Here is a 19,114-nt window from a genome sequence, read left to right on the forward strand (position 1 = left end):
TTAAGACATTAAGCCCTTGACCAGAAACATACATCCCTAATTTAACACTGTCTCTTTGAGAAAACTAAACCTTTATATTTTCTTATGGCATCTTCCCCAAAAATAGATCCAATGAAATGTGTTACAACCACCCATAAGCTCAATAAAACTAGTATTTTCCCCTAGCCTACATAAAATAAAATAAAATAAAATAAAATAAAATAAAATAAAATAAAATAAAATAAGACTCAGAGGATTTCAGAAAGAAGTATTTGTGTCCTATTAAACCAACTAACCCATAGGTTCAAATACTACCTAAAGTATTTTTCTTAAATTTACTGTGCATACCACTGCCAAACTCATCTTTAAAACACTGCTTTTTAGTCAGAAACTTCCTTATGCAATTCCTAAACTATCAAGTTCATAACCTTACATCTATCCTTTAAGGTTCTTATCTTACACTATCTATCCATTTTTTTTTTTTTTTTTACTCCCAAAATGAATAGCCACACTACCATCAGCCTATCCGACTCTTCTCTTCACATCTATGCTACTTCTGGTTCTTTACCTATAGCCTGGTAACTCATCCCACAAGGATACTCTTTCTCTTTTAACAATCTGAGCACCTTTATATATTTACTCAAAGCCCAGCTCAATTCCTATTTCCTCCTTGATGAGTTTCTTCCCTACATGACCTATACTGATTTCTTCACTCTTAAGCCCCTACAAAGCTTAAAAATTCAAATCTCAACACAGAACAATATATTATTGTCATTTATTGTCTTATAATAACTTTTGTTAGGTTTTACTCTTTTCCACACTTAAATTGAAACCAAAGGCAGTGTCTGTCATACATTTCCCTTGCTTTCCAACTGTAGTCAGCAAAATAATGTTGAGCACCACAATAAGAAGTCAAACACTTGCTAGTTGGGGCCATGACCAAATCCCCTGCAGAGGATCTTGAAAATCAAGCCTTGATCCATATATCCAAAACCAAAAAGGGAGTACTACCACCACCACCCCGTCTCCAAAAATAAAGACCTGGCATTCTCAATTCTGGAAAATTCAAAATTTTAATGAAAACCAAATACGAAACTTATGCAATTTTGGCACTGGAATTAAGTGAGTTTTATTACATTTAGCCTCTCCTTTTTAACCTCATTTGATTTGGTTTTCATGAAACTATGTGTTTTAAGGGGGATTAAATAGACGAATTACATTTACTGAGTATTTAAAGCACTACAAATATTTTCATTTTGTGTCAGGCTGGCAAAGTGGAAAGGTAAGAAGATAAAGCACATTAGGACATTTAAATACAACTAAGGTAAACTTTGCAAAAGTAAGTTTGAAAATCACCTGCAACACTATGAGATGAATAGTTTTACTTTTTTAAAGTCGATTTTAACATTCAATCTTGAAGGGGATGCCAGCTCTTTAAACTATCATAAAATTAACCAATTAATCATACTAGGATTGTTTTGAAGATGATTAAATGGTGGTATTTTAGAATTTTATGAAGTATTTTAGATTCTCTCATGCAAAAATCTCTTTAGAACATCTCACTTCTGACAGCAAAGTAGTATTTGACAGTAAAATACTGGATATTTATACCAGTCAAGAGAATCACAGAATTAGTTTGAAAGTTGCCCAGGGGCAACTAGGGTGCCTTGGTGGCTCAGTAGGTTAAGCGTCTGACTCATCTCAGGGTCTTGGGATCAAGCTCTACTTCAGGCTCTGTGCTCAGCCTGGCAGAGTCGGCTTGTTCCTCTCCCTCTGCTCCTCCACCTACTCACACTCTCTTTCCCGCTCTAAAATAAATAAAATCTTAAAAAAAAATTTTACAGCTACAATGGTCATTAAATAACAACTTACTCTAGTCCCTTCATCTCATTTTTATACGTAGCTAAAGCAATGACATTTAAGTCTTGTCAAAATATTAAACCAGTATTCTAATCAGAAATTTTTCTTTCTTAAAATTATACAAAAGATCATGAAAATTATCACCTAAAGTATCTAACAAAATCTTACATTAGCATTTCAAATCAAATTAAATATATTTACAAATTTACACATTAAAATTTTTTTACACACATCTAATAAATACCTCTGGGATAAAATTAAGCAAATGGATTCAAGGAATTGTTTACTTTAAAAAAAATTTTATTAAAAATTCATTCATGTTAGAGAGAACGTGAGTTTGGGGGGGGGGGGCAAGAATCCCAAGCAGACTTCCTGCTGAGCACATAGCCTGCCACCCCCAAGTTGAAATCAAGAGTTGGATACTCAATTGACTGAGCCACCTAGGCACCCCAGAATCATTCACTTTTTTGATTTATTATATCCTTAGTAACCAAAAATGTATATATATGATATAATTAACTACATTCTGTTAACACTATTTTCATATTTCAATTGTAAGGAAAGAAAGTAGCATCAGAAAAGTTAGCACACATTTTTAAAATATACATAAACTTTTAAACTACATACCACTCAACTCCTGAGCACACCAGGGACTCAGTATTTTACACTAATTATACACGCACAGTCAATAATCTTCAACTTAAAGATTTGTTCATTTCAAAAGTTCACTACCAGGTTGGTTTGACCAGAGAATTCAGAACACAAAATACTTAAATGTAAACCCATTACTCTTTAAGCATCTTGCTCTACCTGCACCACTCTGAAAGTGGTAGAAGCCAACTAAATATTGGTGTAGATAAGGAGTTGATCAGCCCCTGTTGCAATCATCTACTGCTATATAACAACCACTCCAATACATTAGTGGATTAAAATAACAATGATGATTACTTTGTTTACAAATCTGCTATTTGGATGTGTAGAAATCTCCTCTCTGTTCCATGTCACATTTGCTGAAACAGTTCAACTTGGAACAAAAAGACCTACTTTCAAGCTAACAAGTTGATGTTAATTTAGGCTGGGAGTTCAGTCAGCAGAAAGCCTTGATTCTCCCAATGGGCTATGGAGCATAGTGCTGGATTCTAAGAGGGGGAACCAAAAGGTGAAGCATGTCGCTTTTATGACCTAACCTTGGAAATCACATAAGCTGTACTTTTAATAGTTATAGTCCTAAATTTAAGAAGGGAGCGTGGACCCTATCTCTTTATGGGAAGAGTGTCAGTATCACATTAGAGGATATCAGATCTGTGGTCATCCTGGAAAAACACAACCTTCCATAGCGCCTTTTTGTAATTCTCTCCAATTGTAATCTCTCCTCCCTCCAGGATTATTTCCTATAGTCTCCTTGGAAGGCTTTTTCTCCCTGACCTATTCTCAATCTAGTCCTCTTCTCAATCCACTTATGAATATTAACTTTAAAAAGTTACTACTCTTCTAATAGCATTCTCCTAAGCAGTTTTAATTTTATCCACTCATTTAATCTTCAAAGCAACCCTTTAAGGTAGGTAGTTACTATCCCCATTTTACAGATAAAAAGTAGGTACAAAAAGGTTAGGTAACTTCTCAAAGATTACAAAATAGTAAGGGACAAAGTTTAAGAGATGTCATCCATATTCCCAGTCTTAAACTGCACCCACAAAGGATGACAATTCCCATGATAATTTCTATCTTTAGCTGTGGTCTTTTCCTGAGTTACTAATTCCTATTTCCAACTGCCTTCTCAACTTTATCACCAGGATGTCTTACTAAAAATTTAAAATATAGTTTTTAAAACATGAAAACATTATTTCTTTCCCCTGAAAGGGTCCTTCCTATTTTCTCTGTCATAGTTACTGAATCACCACCTACTTTCCCAACTTTATAAATTTGGAATTAACTCCTCAGTAACCAAATTCTTTAGATCCTTCTTAAAAATGTCTTCCCAAATTTCCTGTCTTTTCTGTTCCCACTGAATTAGGTCAGAATTTTACCTGCCTAGATTAATCAATCAATAGACAATTCTGTACTACCTACCAAATGACAAGAACTATGCCAGGTAGGGTATGCCCATATTTTCCCAACTAACAATCTCTTCCCCACTGAAGATCATAGCAACATTAAAATTATTTGCCTCTCCACTCCTCCCTCCCCCCCAAAAAAGTCATGTCAGCCCCCATAAGCATTACTGTAAGTCTCTCAAAGATTCTCCCAGACGATCTCTGTGGTCCCAATGCCTTGCTTTCAGCCACCACTCCACATGCCTACAACATGCTTACATAGGCCCTATCTCTTCTTTTTTTTTTTTTTTTTTTTTTTTTAGGCCCTATCTCTTCTCAGTATTTCCTGACCACCTCACCTTAAAAATTAGTCACTTCTGTCTCTGTCTTGGAACACCCTTCTGCTTGAAAAGTTTCTACTCATCCATCAATAACCAATTTATACGTCATTACTTTATGAAAACTTTCCTAATTATCCCACAAAGAGCTTCAGTACTCGTATTACACTGTATCATCTGTTAACATATATCTCCGTATGAAACCATAGTAAGAAATGTATATTTTAAGAAAAATATATTTTAGTCTTTGTACTCAACTCCTAAAACCTTTGTTTTTTCCTAAGTGATAAATGTACTAGGAACATCTTTTATTCTACTATTTGGTCTTTGACACTGGTTCCTGACACAGAACTCCTAAAACTCTTGTAATTTCCTAAGTGATGTGGTTTGATAGAACATTTTACATGGAGCTCCTATATCGTAATTTCCTAGGTATCAAAGTGTCCTTTGTTCTACTAAAGCAATAAGGCTCCTGGATGGGGGCTGGTCACCAGAAAGATCAAGCATAATCATAAGTCCCTCTACTCCTGGACTAACTCAGTTAATAACTGATTATTTCTATTTGACGAAGCCTCCATAAAAAAAAAAAAAAAAATTCCCTGAACCCCGTGGGGTTCAGAAAGCTTCCAGGTTGCTGAATAGATCAAGATGCTGGGAGGGTGACGCACTGAGGAAAGGCTTGTAAGTGCTACACTCTTTCCCCTCATACTTTGCCCTTGACATCTCTTCCATCTGGTTGCTCCTGAGTCATATCCACTATAATAAACCAGTAATCTAATTAGTAAACTGCCTGAGTTTTGTGAGCTGTTCAAGCAAATTATTGAACCTAAGGAAGGGGTCATGAGAACTCTAACTTATAGCTAGTTTGTCAGAAGCACAGGTGACAACCTGGACTGCAACTGGTATCTGAAGTGTGGGTATACTTCTTGTACTGAGCCCTTAACTTATGGGATCTGATGCTAACTCCAGATAGACAGTGTCAGAATTGAATTGTAGAACACTCAGACAGTGTCTGCTGGAAAACTTAACTGAAATGTTGTAGGTAAAATCCCCACACCCTTGGTGTCAGAAATGAAGTACTGAGACTAGTGGTAGAGTGCTGAGAGAACAGAGTTCTTTTCCTTTCGTTCTTCCAACCAGATTTTTAACTTAATCCATCTTTTAACTCCAGTACTCGAGATGACTTCTATCCTAGTACTCAATAAATGTTGGGTGAATGAACATATTTTCTCAAATACATGAATATTAATTAATTGGTAGCCAGGTTCCACACACAATTATCTAACAGCTAATATGGCTAAAACAAGTAGCCTTTCAGAAACTAGAAAGTAAAAGGATGGTCCTTACTTGTAGATTTCATGTTTGTTCATATATATTTAGCTAGTTAATTGAACAATAGCACTCTTTTTTTTCAGTAACTGTTTAAATACTTCCGTAACTTAGTTTGAAAATCTAAGAAATATAAATATATTTGTGTGCAAAAATGTGTTCTTGGCTATTTAAATTCTAATCTGGAAGCCAAACACCCATTGTTACCATAGTCAAATTATCTGACCTCAAATACAATTATCAAAGTGCCTATAATTACAGGAAAGAAAATACTCAAATTCCTAATCCTGGTATTTAGGACCTCCACAATTAAACCCCAATTTACCTTTCATGCCATTCCTCTTCTTCATGCATGCTGTACTCCAGCCAAAGTGGAACTCTTCCCTTGCTTCAAGGATCTATACTTACCTCCTTTTATGTCTTAGATTTTAATGTCTGCTTTATTAGAAAGTCCCTCCACCCACTTGCACTAACTCAAATCTTAAGATCCTTTATATATCATTCAAATACCACCTCCTAATCCTTCCCACTTCTAGACATAATCTTTCCATCCTCTCAACTCATATAAAGTGTCAAAGATAAAGTGCTATAATTTTATTTCAAGTGTACACAGTTATGTATCTTTACTCTCCCCATATTTAATAATAAGGGCAGGTTCTATATGTAACTCAACATTGTCCAAAATATGTTCCATGGAATTCACTAAATTAAGCAGTTGAAAATAGAAGTCTCATGGTCAACTAGTTTGGGAAATACACTTCTCAGAAACTTTAATATACTAAGGTATGTTTTAACTCTCTAACAAAACAAACAATGCCCACTTCCAAAAATTATTTAGTCTCTAAACCATATTGGTTTTTTTGTAGCACATCTCATAGGATTACTTATTCTATGGCATGCCTTTGAGACACGCAGCCTCATTAATCTTGGCACCTTATTTTGAACTTAATAGGTACTCAACAAATATTTGTTGAATGAATGGGTAATTGACCCTGGTTAACAAAGAACTCTACCATAAAGGCAGCCTGCCCAAAAAGAAGACTTCAAGAATGACAGGAGAGAAAAATATCAAGTGAGAGAGAAGTATAATGTCCTTAGTCGTGCAGTAAAGAGACAAATATCTGTGACAACAGAAGAATTTATTACCCCAGCCACTTTTTATATGCAGAGAACATAATTTTATATGTAAGGAACATAATCTAAACCACACAGGAATGCCTGTTTACAATGTCCACCCTGAGATAATAATTTAGAAACACGGGAGATAGAAACTTTCAGAAAATTTGTCAACGAGGGTTGAAACTCTGAAGGTATTCTGGTCAATCTCCGGGATATATACGATTAAAATAACTGCATCATCTGTTATTAAATCATTTCTGCCAAATGAAGAAATATCTTGGAGCTTGATTTTGTTGTATGAGTGTGTTTACATTATAAAAGGAAGTCTCATAGATTCAACAATAAGATTTTTAAAGAAATAGATTTAACAGTTATGAAACTTCATGGACTCAAAGCATAATTTTGTATTAATTTAACCTCTTCTTCCATGTGGAAATGAAAGCAGAATTCAACTCAGCAGTGCATTAAAATCAGGATGTATAAACACAAAATATCCTGAGTACATCCTGACCTCTGTTTCCTACAGTTCTCCAGCTGTGACTAAAAAAAGGGAAGAGAAAAAGACACTTCCTGACATGTCCTACAATCTGGATCCTATGGTAGTAGCAACAGGAAATGGCAGCGATGACTGAATGAAGTTATGTTTTTTGTTTTCCTCCTCACTCTAAAGCAAAGAGACCAACTTTTCACTTAGAGATGAAAACTTATCCAAGAATAGTCCTGTAGGCTGAAAAGATAATTACATTTCTTAATTGTAACTATTTACATTTAATTGTAACTTTTATTGTAATATGCTTTTAATTTTGATGACGCTACAAAAAAGGTCACATGAATTAGGATCTATAAGCATGTTTAAGGCTACCCTATGAACCCTTTGGCCACAGGACTAGTATGCCTATGCCATCACTGATCAGTTAAGTGAGTATTTCCAGCTATACATAACGAGTCATTCAGGTTAAACCCTAATATGGTTCACCTACTTCACTAAATAGTGTAACACTAGAAAGCAAATATATATATATATATATGTGTGTGTGTGTGTATATATATATTTCTCAAGAAATATATTTGTTTGCATTTTTCTATCTCTTCCTTTTTATCCTAGGGGTAAGGAGAGCAGAAATCATATATATTTTCAATTAAATTAGGTGACTCGTGGCCAAACATTAAAGAAAAAAAGACATAATATGCTTGGAGACACAAGGGGAATGTCAAGCAGGATTCATTAAGTCACAAGTTAATGCCTTGGGAACCATATAAGAAAATGATAGTTTTCTATTAATAGCTGGCCACACATTTCATTTAGTAAATTAAAGATTGCAACTTCATAAACCGGTTTCTACCTTTATAAGATGTGAAAGATAAAACAAGGAACTATAGAACTACTTAGTATCTTGCTCAGGAACACACAGTCACAGCTTTTAACAAAAGAATGTCTCCCTGCTCCTGCATCAATCAATAAACAGATGGCACAATTTTGGAATTAGGCAAGCTAATACAATACACCTCCAACATACCTGAGAACATACAATTAATATTTCCGAATTCTTTCTTGTAATTATAATCCTTCACTCAAAAATTATTATGTATTAGTTGTTATAGCAATAGTATATGAAATTCCTCCCCAAAAAAGCATTATCTACCCAAGAACTGACAGGAACCCAAAATCTAAGTAACAAATGAAAAGTTCCCAATTGTTGCAAAAACCGTGACATTCAAATTTTAAGCCAAAAAACCTGCTGACTCTTAAGCAGAAAAAGAATCCAATTTTCACTTGTGGAGAAATTCTCAGTTGTCAACCGTACTCTTCTCAATTATTACTTAGCCTTTTTGTTACTCAATTTGAAACACAAAAGCACACACAAAAAGGGCCTTTGCTTTCTTTTTCTTCACGTTTCTGTTTTCATTTCTTTCACAAAAAGAGACCCTTCATATTTCATTGTCTGGTGGTCCAAGCAGAATTTTCCTGTTCTATTTATCTCAATCGCCACAGCTTCGTCTTACATGGAATTTCGCTAAGTTAAATTTTAAGTTGGAGAGAGTGAAAAACGCTCAAGGAAAACACATTAGAATGCTCATTGTCTCAGGCGCTAAGGATTCTTTATAGCTTGCAGTGACGTGGGTCTTAAAATGCATTTAAATTCCCGGAGACCCGAACAAAAATGTTAATTAACCAGTTTCACCTCCCCCTTCAGTCTGAAGACTGAAGTAGGCCTTTATTGTCCTAAAAAAAAAAACAAAACACTTCAGCTTATTTGAATGTAAGGGGAAACTGGCAGGCACCTGAGTGCCACTTGTCACGTTTAGCAAGAAAATGATTTTAATTACTCAATAGTCGTCCCAGTCTCAGGTGGCCCCCTCAGAATATTGCGCGAAGATCCAAGCGACGAGACCGGGGCTCGCCCCACCTGGGGCTGCCGGCTCCTCGCTCCGCGCCCTGAGTCAGCCCTTCCCACTTCTCTCATTCTGAGTCCACCTTCCAACCCCTGAACCTCCGAGGCCCCCCTCCTCCCCGCGGACTCCAGCCTCGGCGCCCTGCCCACCTCCCCACCCGAGTGCCCCCCGCCGCCCCTCCCCCCCTTCACGCTCCGCCCGCGCCGCCACCGGAGCCGCCACCGGAGCCGCCACCCCACCCCCCGCCCGCCGCACCTTTCCTCCCCGGGCCGCGGCCGCTCCTCCGCCCGCCCACCTCGCTGCCCGCGCCCGGGGCCTGCCACTCCCCGAAGAGCCGCAGGGTCTCACCTCGAAGAGCTCGGCCGTCGTAGCCATCCCGGCCGGCTGAGAAGCTCGCCTCGCGCTGGAAGCCGTCTCCTCTTCACATGCTGCGCCTCAGCGGCGCCGCGCACAGGTCCCCGCTCGGCTCGTCAGCCCTGGCTCCGGGCCGCCGCGGGCTCCCCCACTCCCCACAGAGCCCAGGCGGGGCGGGAGGGCGGCCATGAAGCGAAGCCGCAGACGCCTGTCAGCTGCCTCCCGGCGCCGCCCGCGCCGCTCCCATTGTCACCGCCTCGTACGCCGGAAGTGGAGCTGCGCGCCCTGTTGGCTGTCGGGAGGGGCCGAGGAGGGAATCCAGCAGCCGGCGAACTGCAGAGAGACTGGTGGCGGGGGCGGGCGAGGAACCCTGACCCTTGCGGGCCACCGTCCCGGAAGTGGGCCTTAGAGGAAGAAAGGACCGGAGTTGCTGAGGAGGAATGCCTCTGGAGATTCTGGGTGAGGATTCGCAGGACTTTTGTGGCATGTGTTGACAGGAGGGCCTCGGAGGTTTGAGTCACTTCACCTGAACGAGCCTGCGTCTCTGCTGAGCCCCGCCTGTCTGTGGCGGGCCAGAAGGTGGCACAGCTTGGGTGAGCCTAGGATCTTCCGGTAGGCGCCCGTCTGAGAAAGCCGGCCTGCGCCTTTCCTCCGTGGCCACCTTGGAGAGGAGTTGATGCTTTAGGGGCTTATCATGGCCCAGCGGGCAGTGTGGCTTATAAGCCACGAGCCGGGAGCTCCACCTCGCGGCACCGTCAGATTCTCCAGGTAAAAGCAGTTTGAATTCTCAGGGGTGATGGATCGGATGGGTGTTTGATGCACTGTGGCTTCGGGGGTGTCTTTGTCCGCCACTTTGGGCAAGTTACCTAACCTCTTTCATCTGTTACACGGAGATCTTAGCACTGCTACTTGATAGTGTTGTGAGAATTAAATGAGTTGATGTTTGACACATACTAAGCATCATGTGCTTTTCAGTGTTAGTATTACTACCTTTTTAAAAATATATGTTTTTTATTTCTTTATTTGACAGAGCGCGAGCACAAGCAGGGGAGGCGGCAGGCAGAGGGCGAGGGAGAATCAGGCGCTCTGCTGAGCAGAGGCCCCCAAGTCGCGGGTCTGGATCCCAGGACCCCGGCTGGGATCATGACCTGAGCGGAAGGCAAAACCCGTAATGGACTGGGCCACCCAGGCGCCTTTAATTAACTCCACCTGCTCAGTAATGGAGGTTAGAGATGACCAAAGGAAGAGAAGGAAACTTACTGCGCACTAAACATGTTTCAAATTTTTATACTTTCGTTAATAAAGATCATTCAAGGACTTTTTTTTTTTTTTTAGCTCATTCTTCCAGAAAATTTTTGCTGAGCAGTGAAAGACCCGTCATTTTCGTATTGTGTTTTCATTGTTAGGAACTTCCAGATGGGTTACTTTGAAACTGCTAATTGTTGAAGGAAATCAGAAAAGTACAAAAAACTAAATCGTATTCACTTTTTCTTAGAATGGTGTAAGCTGCTGATCTGGCTCCACTCTTAGAATTTGCCGCAAATTCTTTCAAAATTGTTCTGGGATGAGAATTATAACTCATTATGAAATGCAAGTGGCAGTTCTGTAATCTGTATCACCTTTTATTCTTAGTGGCTATTGACAGTTCTTTCTTGCCAACATATTTATTCTTCCCTGACTAAAGCTCTGTAGGGAGGAGGGATAGCTCTGTATTGAGATAAAGGCAGATAAAGAGGAGTGTGATTTTGAATGAAACTGGTTGACAGTGTGGATATGGAAGATTTCCTCTTCACAACCTAAACATTTTTTGTTACTGAGGTTATCAGAATTAAAGTTTACCGTTTCTCCCAGCATACCTGGCTTACTTTGTTATTATTGTAGCTCAAGGAAGGAATTTAATACTATCTTTTAGTATGGTTCAGGAGCCCCATTGGTTTATCCAAGGTACTTACAGAGTCCTTTGAGTATTTTTCTTTTTGCCTTTCTCTTCCTCCTCACAGGTAACTCTTTGTTTGTTGCTGTCCCTTTATTTGTGTGTCTGTACATTTTTCAAATTACGCAATTAAGTATGTGCTACAAACTTCATTTTCTTTTCTTATATTTGCCAGACTTCTCAGCACTATTTTTAAGAAACATCCATGTTACTTTGTGTTCATCCAGAGCAGCACTGTTCAATAGAATTTTCTGCAATGATGGACATGAGAAATGTTACAAATCTTTGCTGTTTACAATTGTAGCCACTAGCCACCTGTAGCTATTTTGATTTTGAAATGTGGCTATTATAACAGGAACTCAATCTTGTTTAATTTTAATTTGTTTAAATAGTCACGTGTGGCTCCTTTTTTGGACGGTGCAGATCTAGGCCATTGCTCTGTTGTATTCCATGGTTTACATTCTCCATGTTTTTACCTGTTTTCCTTTTACCCTGGTGATGATACGCCAGGTTGCCTCCAACTCAGCCTTCAGAATAGTGATGCACCAAATACCCTACCTATGCTGATTTTAACTAAATATTGCCAAATAATTAGCTCTTGAGAATAGTTTCTCCAGTCGATACTCTTCTCATTAGCAGTGAGCAAAGGTTCCTATATCCATTCTTTCCTGACCTTTATTCCATTTTTTGTCAATATTGCTATAAAGGATATCTTATTTTCATTTGCATTTCTCTGTAGCAATGCTTGTTAGCCTTTTGTATTTCTCTGGGTAGCAATAATTGTAAACTCTTTGGATTGCTTGTACATATCCTTGTCCATTTTATCTTTGAGAGTTGCTTTTTGTCTGTTTTCATGTTATTTTTCTCCTGAAAATTAATTCATTGTGTATTGTGTATTCATTGTATATTCTTGAAACTAGACATCTGTCATTTTTAGCTACTACAGATATTTTCTCTTATTTTGTCATTTTCAACTTTATGTACCTTGGTTAAACAAACCAGATTTTACTACAAAGTAGTTAGTACTTTGGGGTTTTTGTTGAAGTCATACTCTACCCTTATTTCCCAAGGCTATCTTACGTTATCTTCTTTTAACTTTATCATTTTATCTGTCATGTTTAGGTCTTTAATCCATCTCCAGATGTGGTGCTAATAAAGGCATGCCATTATATTTTCCTCTATAGTATTGTTGTAGGAACTAGTTAGGGGCACTTGGAGCTAGACCAGGAAAGATAAGGAAAAGGTCCCAGGGTGGCTCCTACCCATCCCAAGAAAACAGATAAGACAGTAAAAACAGAAAAACCTGGCTCCCTAGCTCTAAAATGTTAGGGAGTATCCCCTTTAATGGCTACTAAGTAATCAGAGAAATCTCAGGCATAGATATGGAGGAAATACTAACCAGAAAGAAGGGAACACCTTATTTGTACTCATGATATTTACCAAAAAAAAATCTTGTTAGAAGTCCACCACACTTGTTCTAAATATAGATCTATATTTACAAATCCACCCTATATTGACAAGAAATTTACCAAGTTCCCTGGGCAGCTTTCTATAAAAAGACCATACAAGCCCTCAAGTGGCAACTCTGTGTAGACTCCTCTGCCTTTTGAGTGCTTTCTCTGTTATTTCTGCTTAATAAATTTCTTTGTCTTTGCTTTCTCTCTGTAGTCTGGAAATTCATTCTTCTACTCTGTGAGATAAGAACCAAGCTCTCCCGTTATCAGTATAGGCCAGTTTTCCTGTATGATTAATGCATTTTTTCAGTATATGTATTTTTTTCATTGACTTCGGGGACTATTGATGGTTGATTATGTCTCTCTCACAAATGCTGGTCTGTTTCAGTTCGATTTTATTTGCCTGTTCTTGGGTCAGTACCATACTGTATTTGTATCTGTGGCTTTGTAACTTACCTTAATATCTTTTGGAGATGAGTTTTTCTTTTACTACTTATAAAAATAAGTTCCTGGGGGCAGCCCTGGTGGCTCAGCGGTTTAGCGCCGCCTTCAGCCCAGGGTGTGATCTTGGAGCCCCGGGATCGAGTCCCCTGTCAGGCTCCCTGCATGGAGCCTGCTCCTCCCTCTGCCTGTGTCTGTGCCTCTCTCTCTGTGTGTCTATCATGAATAAATAGATTTAATAAAATAAAGTAAAAAAATAAGTTCCTGGAAGAACTTAGGGTTGTTTTCAGATTTTTTTTTTCTCATTGTACCCAGGAGATTTCAGAAGAATTCAGATAGGTTTGGGTGAGCTTTTCAGCATCTCTGGGAGGCAGCAAGTTATGTTCAGATAACTTATTGTCACTTACTGATTCTGAATCATTAAAGAAATTAGTTATGTTTTATTATTTTCCGTTTTCTGACCTCTTGGGCCTGGTGTAAGTACTAAAGTATACTTTAGTACATGTATACTTTGGCATATTATCCACATATATGCCAAAGACTAATGGCTCTCATTTAAGATTTTTATTTTATTTTTATTTTTTTAAAGATTTTATTTATTTATTCATGATAGAGAGAGATAGGCAGAGACACAGGCAGAGGGAGAAGCAGGCTCCATGCCGGGAGCCCGACGTGGGACTCGATCCCGGGACTGCAGGATCACATCACGCCTTGGGCCAAAGGCAGGCGCTAAATGTCTGAGCCACCCAGGGATCCCCTCATTTAAGATTTTTAAAAACAGATGATCTTTCCTGCATGTAACTACATTTTCCAGAACAAAACTTTGTCTAGATTTTGATTTAGAAGTTTGCTGTCTAGATATATAGTAATAGTATCAGCTGAAGTATGACTTAAGTTATTTTACCCCATAATTGTAGGGCCAAGGTTTGAGTCCTGTTTTAGAAAAGGTCTAGAATAAATCTGAAATGATACGTTGAATCATCCAACAATATTTATTGAGCATATATCAAGGTATTATATACAGTCACATGTAAACTTCTTATCTTTACATCCAACATTGAGATTCTTACACTTTAGAAAGACTTTAATTATTGTCTAGATAACCAAAGGGTAAGACAGTGGGCTAGAGTTTAGTCCAAAGTTCTCAACTCTTCTTATCCAAAGACCCAGGGAAAGAAATAGCATTCAGCTGCTAAGTCATTAATAAAGGGCTAGCTGATTCTTTTCCTTTCTCAGCTGAGCAAGTACATCAGAATATGAGTGAGGTTCACTAATATAACTTTGAATACATTCCTATTTTTCTTTTTAAAAATTATTAGTAAACATCAATATCTTATTAGGGGTTGTAATGAAAAAAAAAATTATTTTGGCCAGGTGTGGTTTTTTTGATCCTTGAAGACAATTTCTGATATATTCTTTAGATACCCTTTTATTTTACAGTAAGAAAACAGACTTAGGGAAGTTAGATGACTTACACAGAAGTTATTTTAAACTAAGAAAATGTGACTAACATTTTGTGCATGAGTAAAAGCATCTCCTAGTCTTTTTCCTCAAAAGTTATATTAGTAATTTACTGTTCAGTCTAGGACATGTAAAGGATTATTCAGATTACATTATTTTTATAACCTCGCAATATCAGGGCCATAGAGATAAATAGTTTTATTATTAAAATGTTCTTACATTTTAAGGAGTTGGTAAGAAGACTCAAGAGTATTTGTTATTCAGTATTAGTTGAGTAGAATAAATTATTTCTTTTACATTTGTATCATCTCAACTAGTGAATCCAAAATTATGGCAGGTTAAATTGAACCATTTCTTTTGATTCTGCTCTACTAAGATGCAATCAGGAAAAAAAAAGTATTTCTAGACACCTAAAATGTGTCCAAATATACATTGCTGGCTTACCAAGCAGGAACCTGAGCAGCCAAGAAACTAGAATTTTGAATTTTAATGATGTGCTCCACTTATTTAAAAAATTAACTAAATTGAGTTATTTTCAGGCTCCTAGGTGGCTTAGTTGGTTAACATCTGCCTTCTGCTCAGGTCATGATCCCAGGGTCCTGAGATCAAGCCATCAAGCCCTGCATTGGGCTCCCTGCTCAGCAGGGAGCCTGCTTCTTCCTCCCTGCTTCTCCCTCAGCCATTCTCCCTCCTGGTGCTTTCTCTCTTTCTCAAGTAAATAAAATCAAACACTTTTTTAAAGTTAGTTATTTTCAGTAATAAATAATAACATCATAATTTGAGATAATATACCAAGTTATTACAGTTACTACAGTAGAAATTTAACATGTAATACATTTTTTTTATAATTTGAGATAATATACCAAGTATATAACAGTTACTACAGTAGAAATTTAACATGTAATACATTTTTTTTTTTTTTGGTTGTGGTTTTTGTGGATGTATGTTACGTATTTGTTGTTTTGTTATTGTTAGCTTTGTGTTTTGGATTTGTTTGTTTGTTTGTTTGTTTAATTTTTCTATTTTTATTTTCCTTGGAAGAACCTTTACAATACTTCTGTTTCCATAATTCAGACGATATCCAACTGTTGAAAAACGAGCCAAAGTCTTCAATGGAGCAAGTTATATGCCTATTCCTGAAGATGGTCCCTTTATGAAAGCACTACTCTTTGAACTTAGATTATTGGATGATGATAAGGACTTCATAGAAAGCCGTGATAGCTGTTCACACATCAATAAAACATCTGTCTATGGACTCCTCATAGGAGGTGGAGAACTCTGGCCAGTTGTTGCGTTTCTGAAGAATAACATGATATATGCTTGTGTTCCACTAGTTGAACAAACTTTATCCCCTCACCCACCATTAATTAGCATTAGTGGAATTTCACAAGGCTTTGAACTTCTTTTTGGGATACAGGATTTTCTTTACTTGGGTCAAAAACATGACACTGAAATAAATACAAAATTGAACCAACTGCCTGATTTGCTTCTACAAGCTTGTCCATTTGGAACTTTGTTAGATGCCAACTTACAGAATTCATTGGATAGTATTAATTTTGCTTCTGTGACACATCCACAAAAACAGCCAGCCTGGAAAGTTGGAACATACAAAGGAAAACCACAAGTTTCTATTTCTATCACTGAAAAGGTAAAATCCATGCAATATGATAAACAGGATATAGCAGATACATGGCAGGTCGTTGGAGCTGTCACTTGCAAGGTGAGATTTTCTCTGGTACTTGTTTTATCATACCATTTAACACCTTGGAGAAAAGTAGAATCTTCTAACTTTATTTTACATTGTTATATGACGTTCTTGGTTCTTATCATAAACAGCAGTCATTAAACATTAGATTCATATGAAATTTTGTAACATTACCGTTTTGCATTCCTTATGACTTGTATTGGTTATATAAAGCTGCATAATGAATTGTTACACTATCCCCAAAGTAAACATTTATTATCCTTACAGTATTCTGTGGGTTAAGAATTCAAGAGCAGTTTAACTGGGAACTTCTAGTATAGAGTCTATCATGAGATCACAGTCAAGATTACAGTTAGAGTTCTAGTCACCTGAAGGTTTTATTGGGGCTGGAAAATCTACTGGCAAGGTGGCTCACTCACATGGATAGCAAGTTGGTGCTGGTTGTTGGTGGGAGGGCTCAGTTCCTTTCCATGTGGGCTTCTCCGTAGGCTTTTCAAGAATATCCTCACGACTTGATGACTAGCTTCTAGATCAAATGTTGAGAGAGAAAGAGAAGGTACAGGTAGAAGCTATTATTCTTTTTATTACTTTGGCTGAGATCAGATAGCATCACTTTCACCACTTTTCGTTCATTAGAAACAGGTCACTAAGTTCAGTCCACATTCAAGGGGACTAGAATTAGGCTTCACCTTATGAAAAGAGTAATGTCAAGAATTCGTAAAAATATTTTAAAACCGTCATACCTTTTCCATTTTCTCTAACGGTGAAATTGACAAATCTTGGACTTAATATCTAAAACCATTTTGAAGGGCTCTTACATTATTTAAACAAGTTGGTAGGTCAATATAGGCTTCTCTGGTTTAAGGTTAGAAAATAGGAAATGAAAATAGGAGTAACTATAATTAGAAGTGATAAGTGCCATTTTGAATAATAGTCAAAAAAGCCCTGTGTAATTTCTACAAGTTTATATCAGTAATCTTAGATGTCTTTATTTTTCTGATATCCTTTTTTCTCTACACTTGTGAATATAAAAATTTTAATCATACATAGTGTTGAGTGGCTGTGTACAAATGCTATAGATAAAAGTAGATTTTAAGAACAGAAAATTAGAACAGTCCTGGCAGACAAATTGGGTCTTTCTTTTCCTCTTTAACTTTAAAGTAACTTATGAGTTTATGTGTCTGTTTTAAACTAACTTCTATCATGATCAAAAATACATTCCAGTTACTAACTTATTAAAAATAACTATTGTAAATGATCGGGTGACTGGGTGACTCCATCAGTTAAACGTCTGACTCTTGATTTTGGCTTAGGTCACCATCTAAGGTTTGTAAGATTGAAGCCCATGTCAGGCTCCACACTGGGCATGGAGCCTGCTTAAGATTCTCTCGCTCCCTCATCTGCCTCTCTGTAATTAAAAAAAAAAAAGAAGGACTATTATAAATGGCTCTAAAATCCATCATAAAAGTGGATTATGTCATTTATAAATCTTAAAGCAGGTGAATCCTTTCCCATAATTCTGTAAAATAAAAGGAAAATTCACCATTTTTGTTTTCTTATTCTGTGGCAATATATAGGGAATATGTTATATATAATTTGCTAGTAATTAATATGGTATTTAAATATCTCAGCTCATTGATAGGCTGACCCTAGTTTATTGCTTATGGAAATTTTGGATTGGTTTCTATACAAATTATCATGATGGAGAATCTTCTTTAAAAAACTTCTAAAAATAAAAAGGGGGAGTGTGCCTTAATCCATGCACTAAATTTTTTTTTTTAAGATTTTATTTATTTTTGAGAGAGCATAAGTGGGGTGGGGCAAGAGGGAGAGGAAGAAGCAGACTCCTCACTGAGCAGGGAGCTCAAAGTGGGGCTCAATTCCAGGATCCTGGGATCATGACCTGAACTGAAGGTAGATGCTTAACCAACTGAGCCACCCAGGTTCCCCTAAATGTTTCTTTAAACTTGCATGTAAATAGTACATCTTTTAGCCAAACCTGGTACATCTTTTAGCCAAACATTTTTTTTAAAAGTTCTTCAGGGGGCTCATTGGTTGTCTGCCTTTGGCTCAGGTTGTGATCCCAATGTCAGGATCGAGTCCCGCTGCCTATGTCTCTGCCCCTCCCTCTGTGCCTCTCATGAATAAATATATAAAATCTTTAAAAAAAATTATTCAGGGGCTTATTATTTAAAGTTTTATTATAAAGCCTATTATAAATGGAAATAATTATTTTCATTTAATGTTCCTAGTAGAAAACCTAGTGAACCAAAATTCAGTGGACTGAAGTTCTAATCCTTACTCTACTGCTAATTCTTTGTGTGTCTTTGGAAAAGTCCCAATTTTTAGTCTTTTTCATTTTTAAAATCAGGAAAGTTCCTAGGTCCTTTCTGTTTTTATAATTTCTAGTTAAAAGTCCAGATTTACATATGTCAGATTGCCTTAAAGGGTAGTACTCAGGTCTCATCTAGAAAGAAAGTCTGCATTCTATAGTAAATGACGGATGATCTGCTATTTTTTTTTTTAATTTTTATTTATTTATGATAGTCACATAGAGAGAGAGACAGAGACATAGGCAGAGGGAGAAGCAGGCCCCATGCACCGGGAGCCCGACGTGGGATTCGATCCCGGGTCTCCAGGATCATGCCCTGGGCCAAAGGCAGGCGCTAAACCGCTGCGCCACCCAGGGATGATCTGCTATTTTAAATGATTAG

The 19,114-nt window shown here is 37.6% G+C and overlaps 2 protein-coding genes across 19 annotated transcripts in view; one reads left to right on the plus strand and one right to left on the minus strand.

The window, feature by feature from the left end:
* Positions 1–9,692, minus strand: part of EXOC5 (exocyst complex component 5) — a 54,540-nt gene extending 44,848 nt beyond the window's left edge. The window contains exon 1 of one of the 2 annotated variants that reach the window (XM_077909403.1): positions 9,401–9,688. In XM_077909403.1, the coding sequence (XP_077765529.1) occupies positions 9,401–9,427 (27 nt within the window). In that variant the 5' untranslated portion in view covers positions 9,428–9,688. Of the gene's footprint in view, positions 1–9,400 lie in introns of both variants that reach the window. The other variant, XM_077909404.1, reaches the window with a different exon arrangement.
* AP5M1 (adaptor related protein complex 5 subunit mu 1) overlaps positions 9,621–19,114 on the plus strand; it is a 57,166-nt gene continuing 47,672 nt past the window's right edge. For 5 of the 17 annotated variants that reach the window (XR_013386246.1, XR_013386247.1, XR_013386249.1 and 2 more), the window contains exons 1-2: positions 9,641–10,174; positions 15,770–16,415. Coding sequence is in view for 11 of the 17 variants with exons in the window: in XM_077909418.1 (XP_077765544.1) it covers positions 10,101–10,174; positions 15,770–16,415 (720 nt within the window). In the remaining 6 variants the exon portion in view is untranslated. Of the gene's footprint in view, positions 10,175–15,769; positions 16,416–19,114 lie in introns of all 17 variants that reach the window. The other 12 variants (XM_077909406.1, XM_077909407.1, XM_077909408.1 and 9 more) reach the window with 7 other exon arrangements.

Source organism: Canis aureus, chromosome 9 (genome assembly GCF_053574225.1).
Source record: "Canis aureus isolate CA01 chromosome 9, VMU_Caureus_v.1.0, whole genome shotgun sequence".
Taxonomy (NCBI): domain Eukaryota; kingdom Metazoa; phylum Chordata; class Mammalia; order Carnivora; family Canidae; genus Canis; species Canis aureus.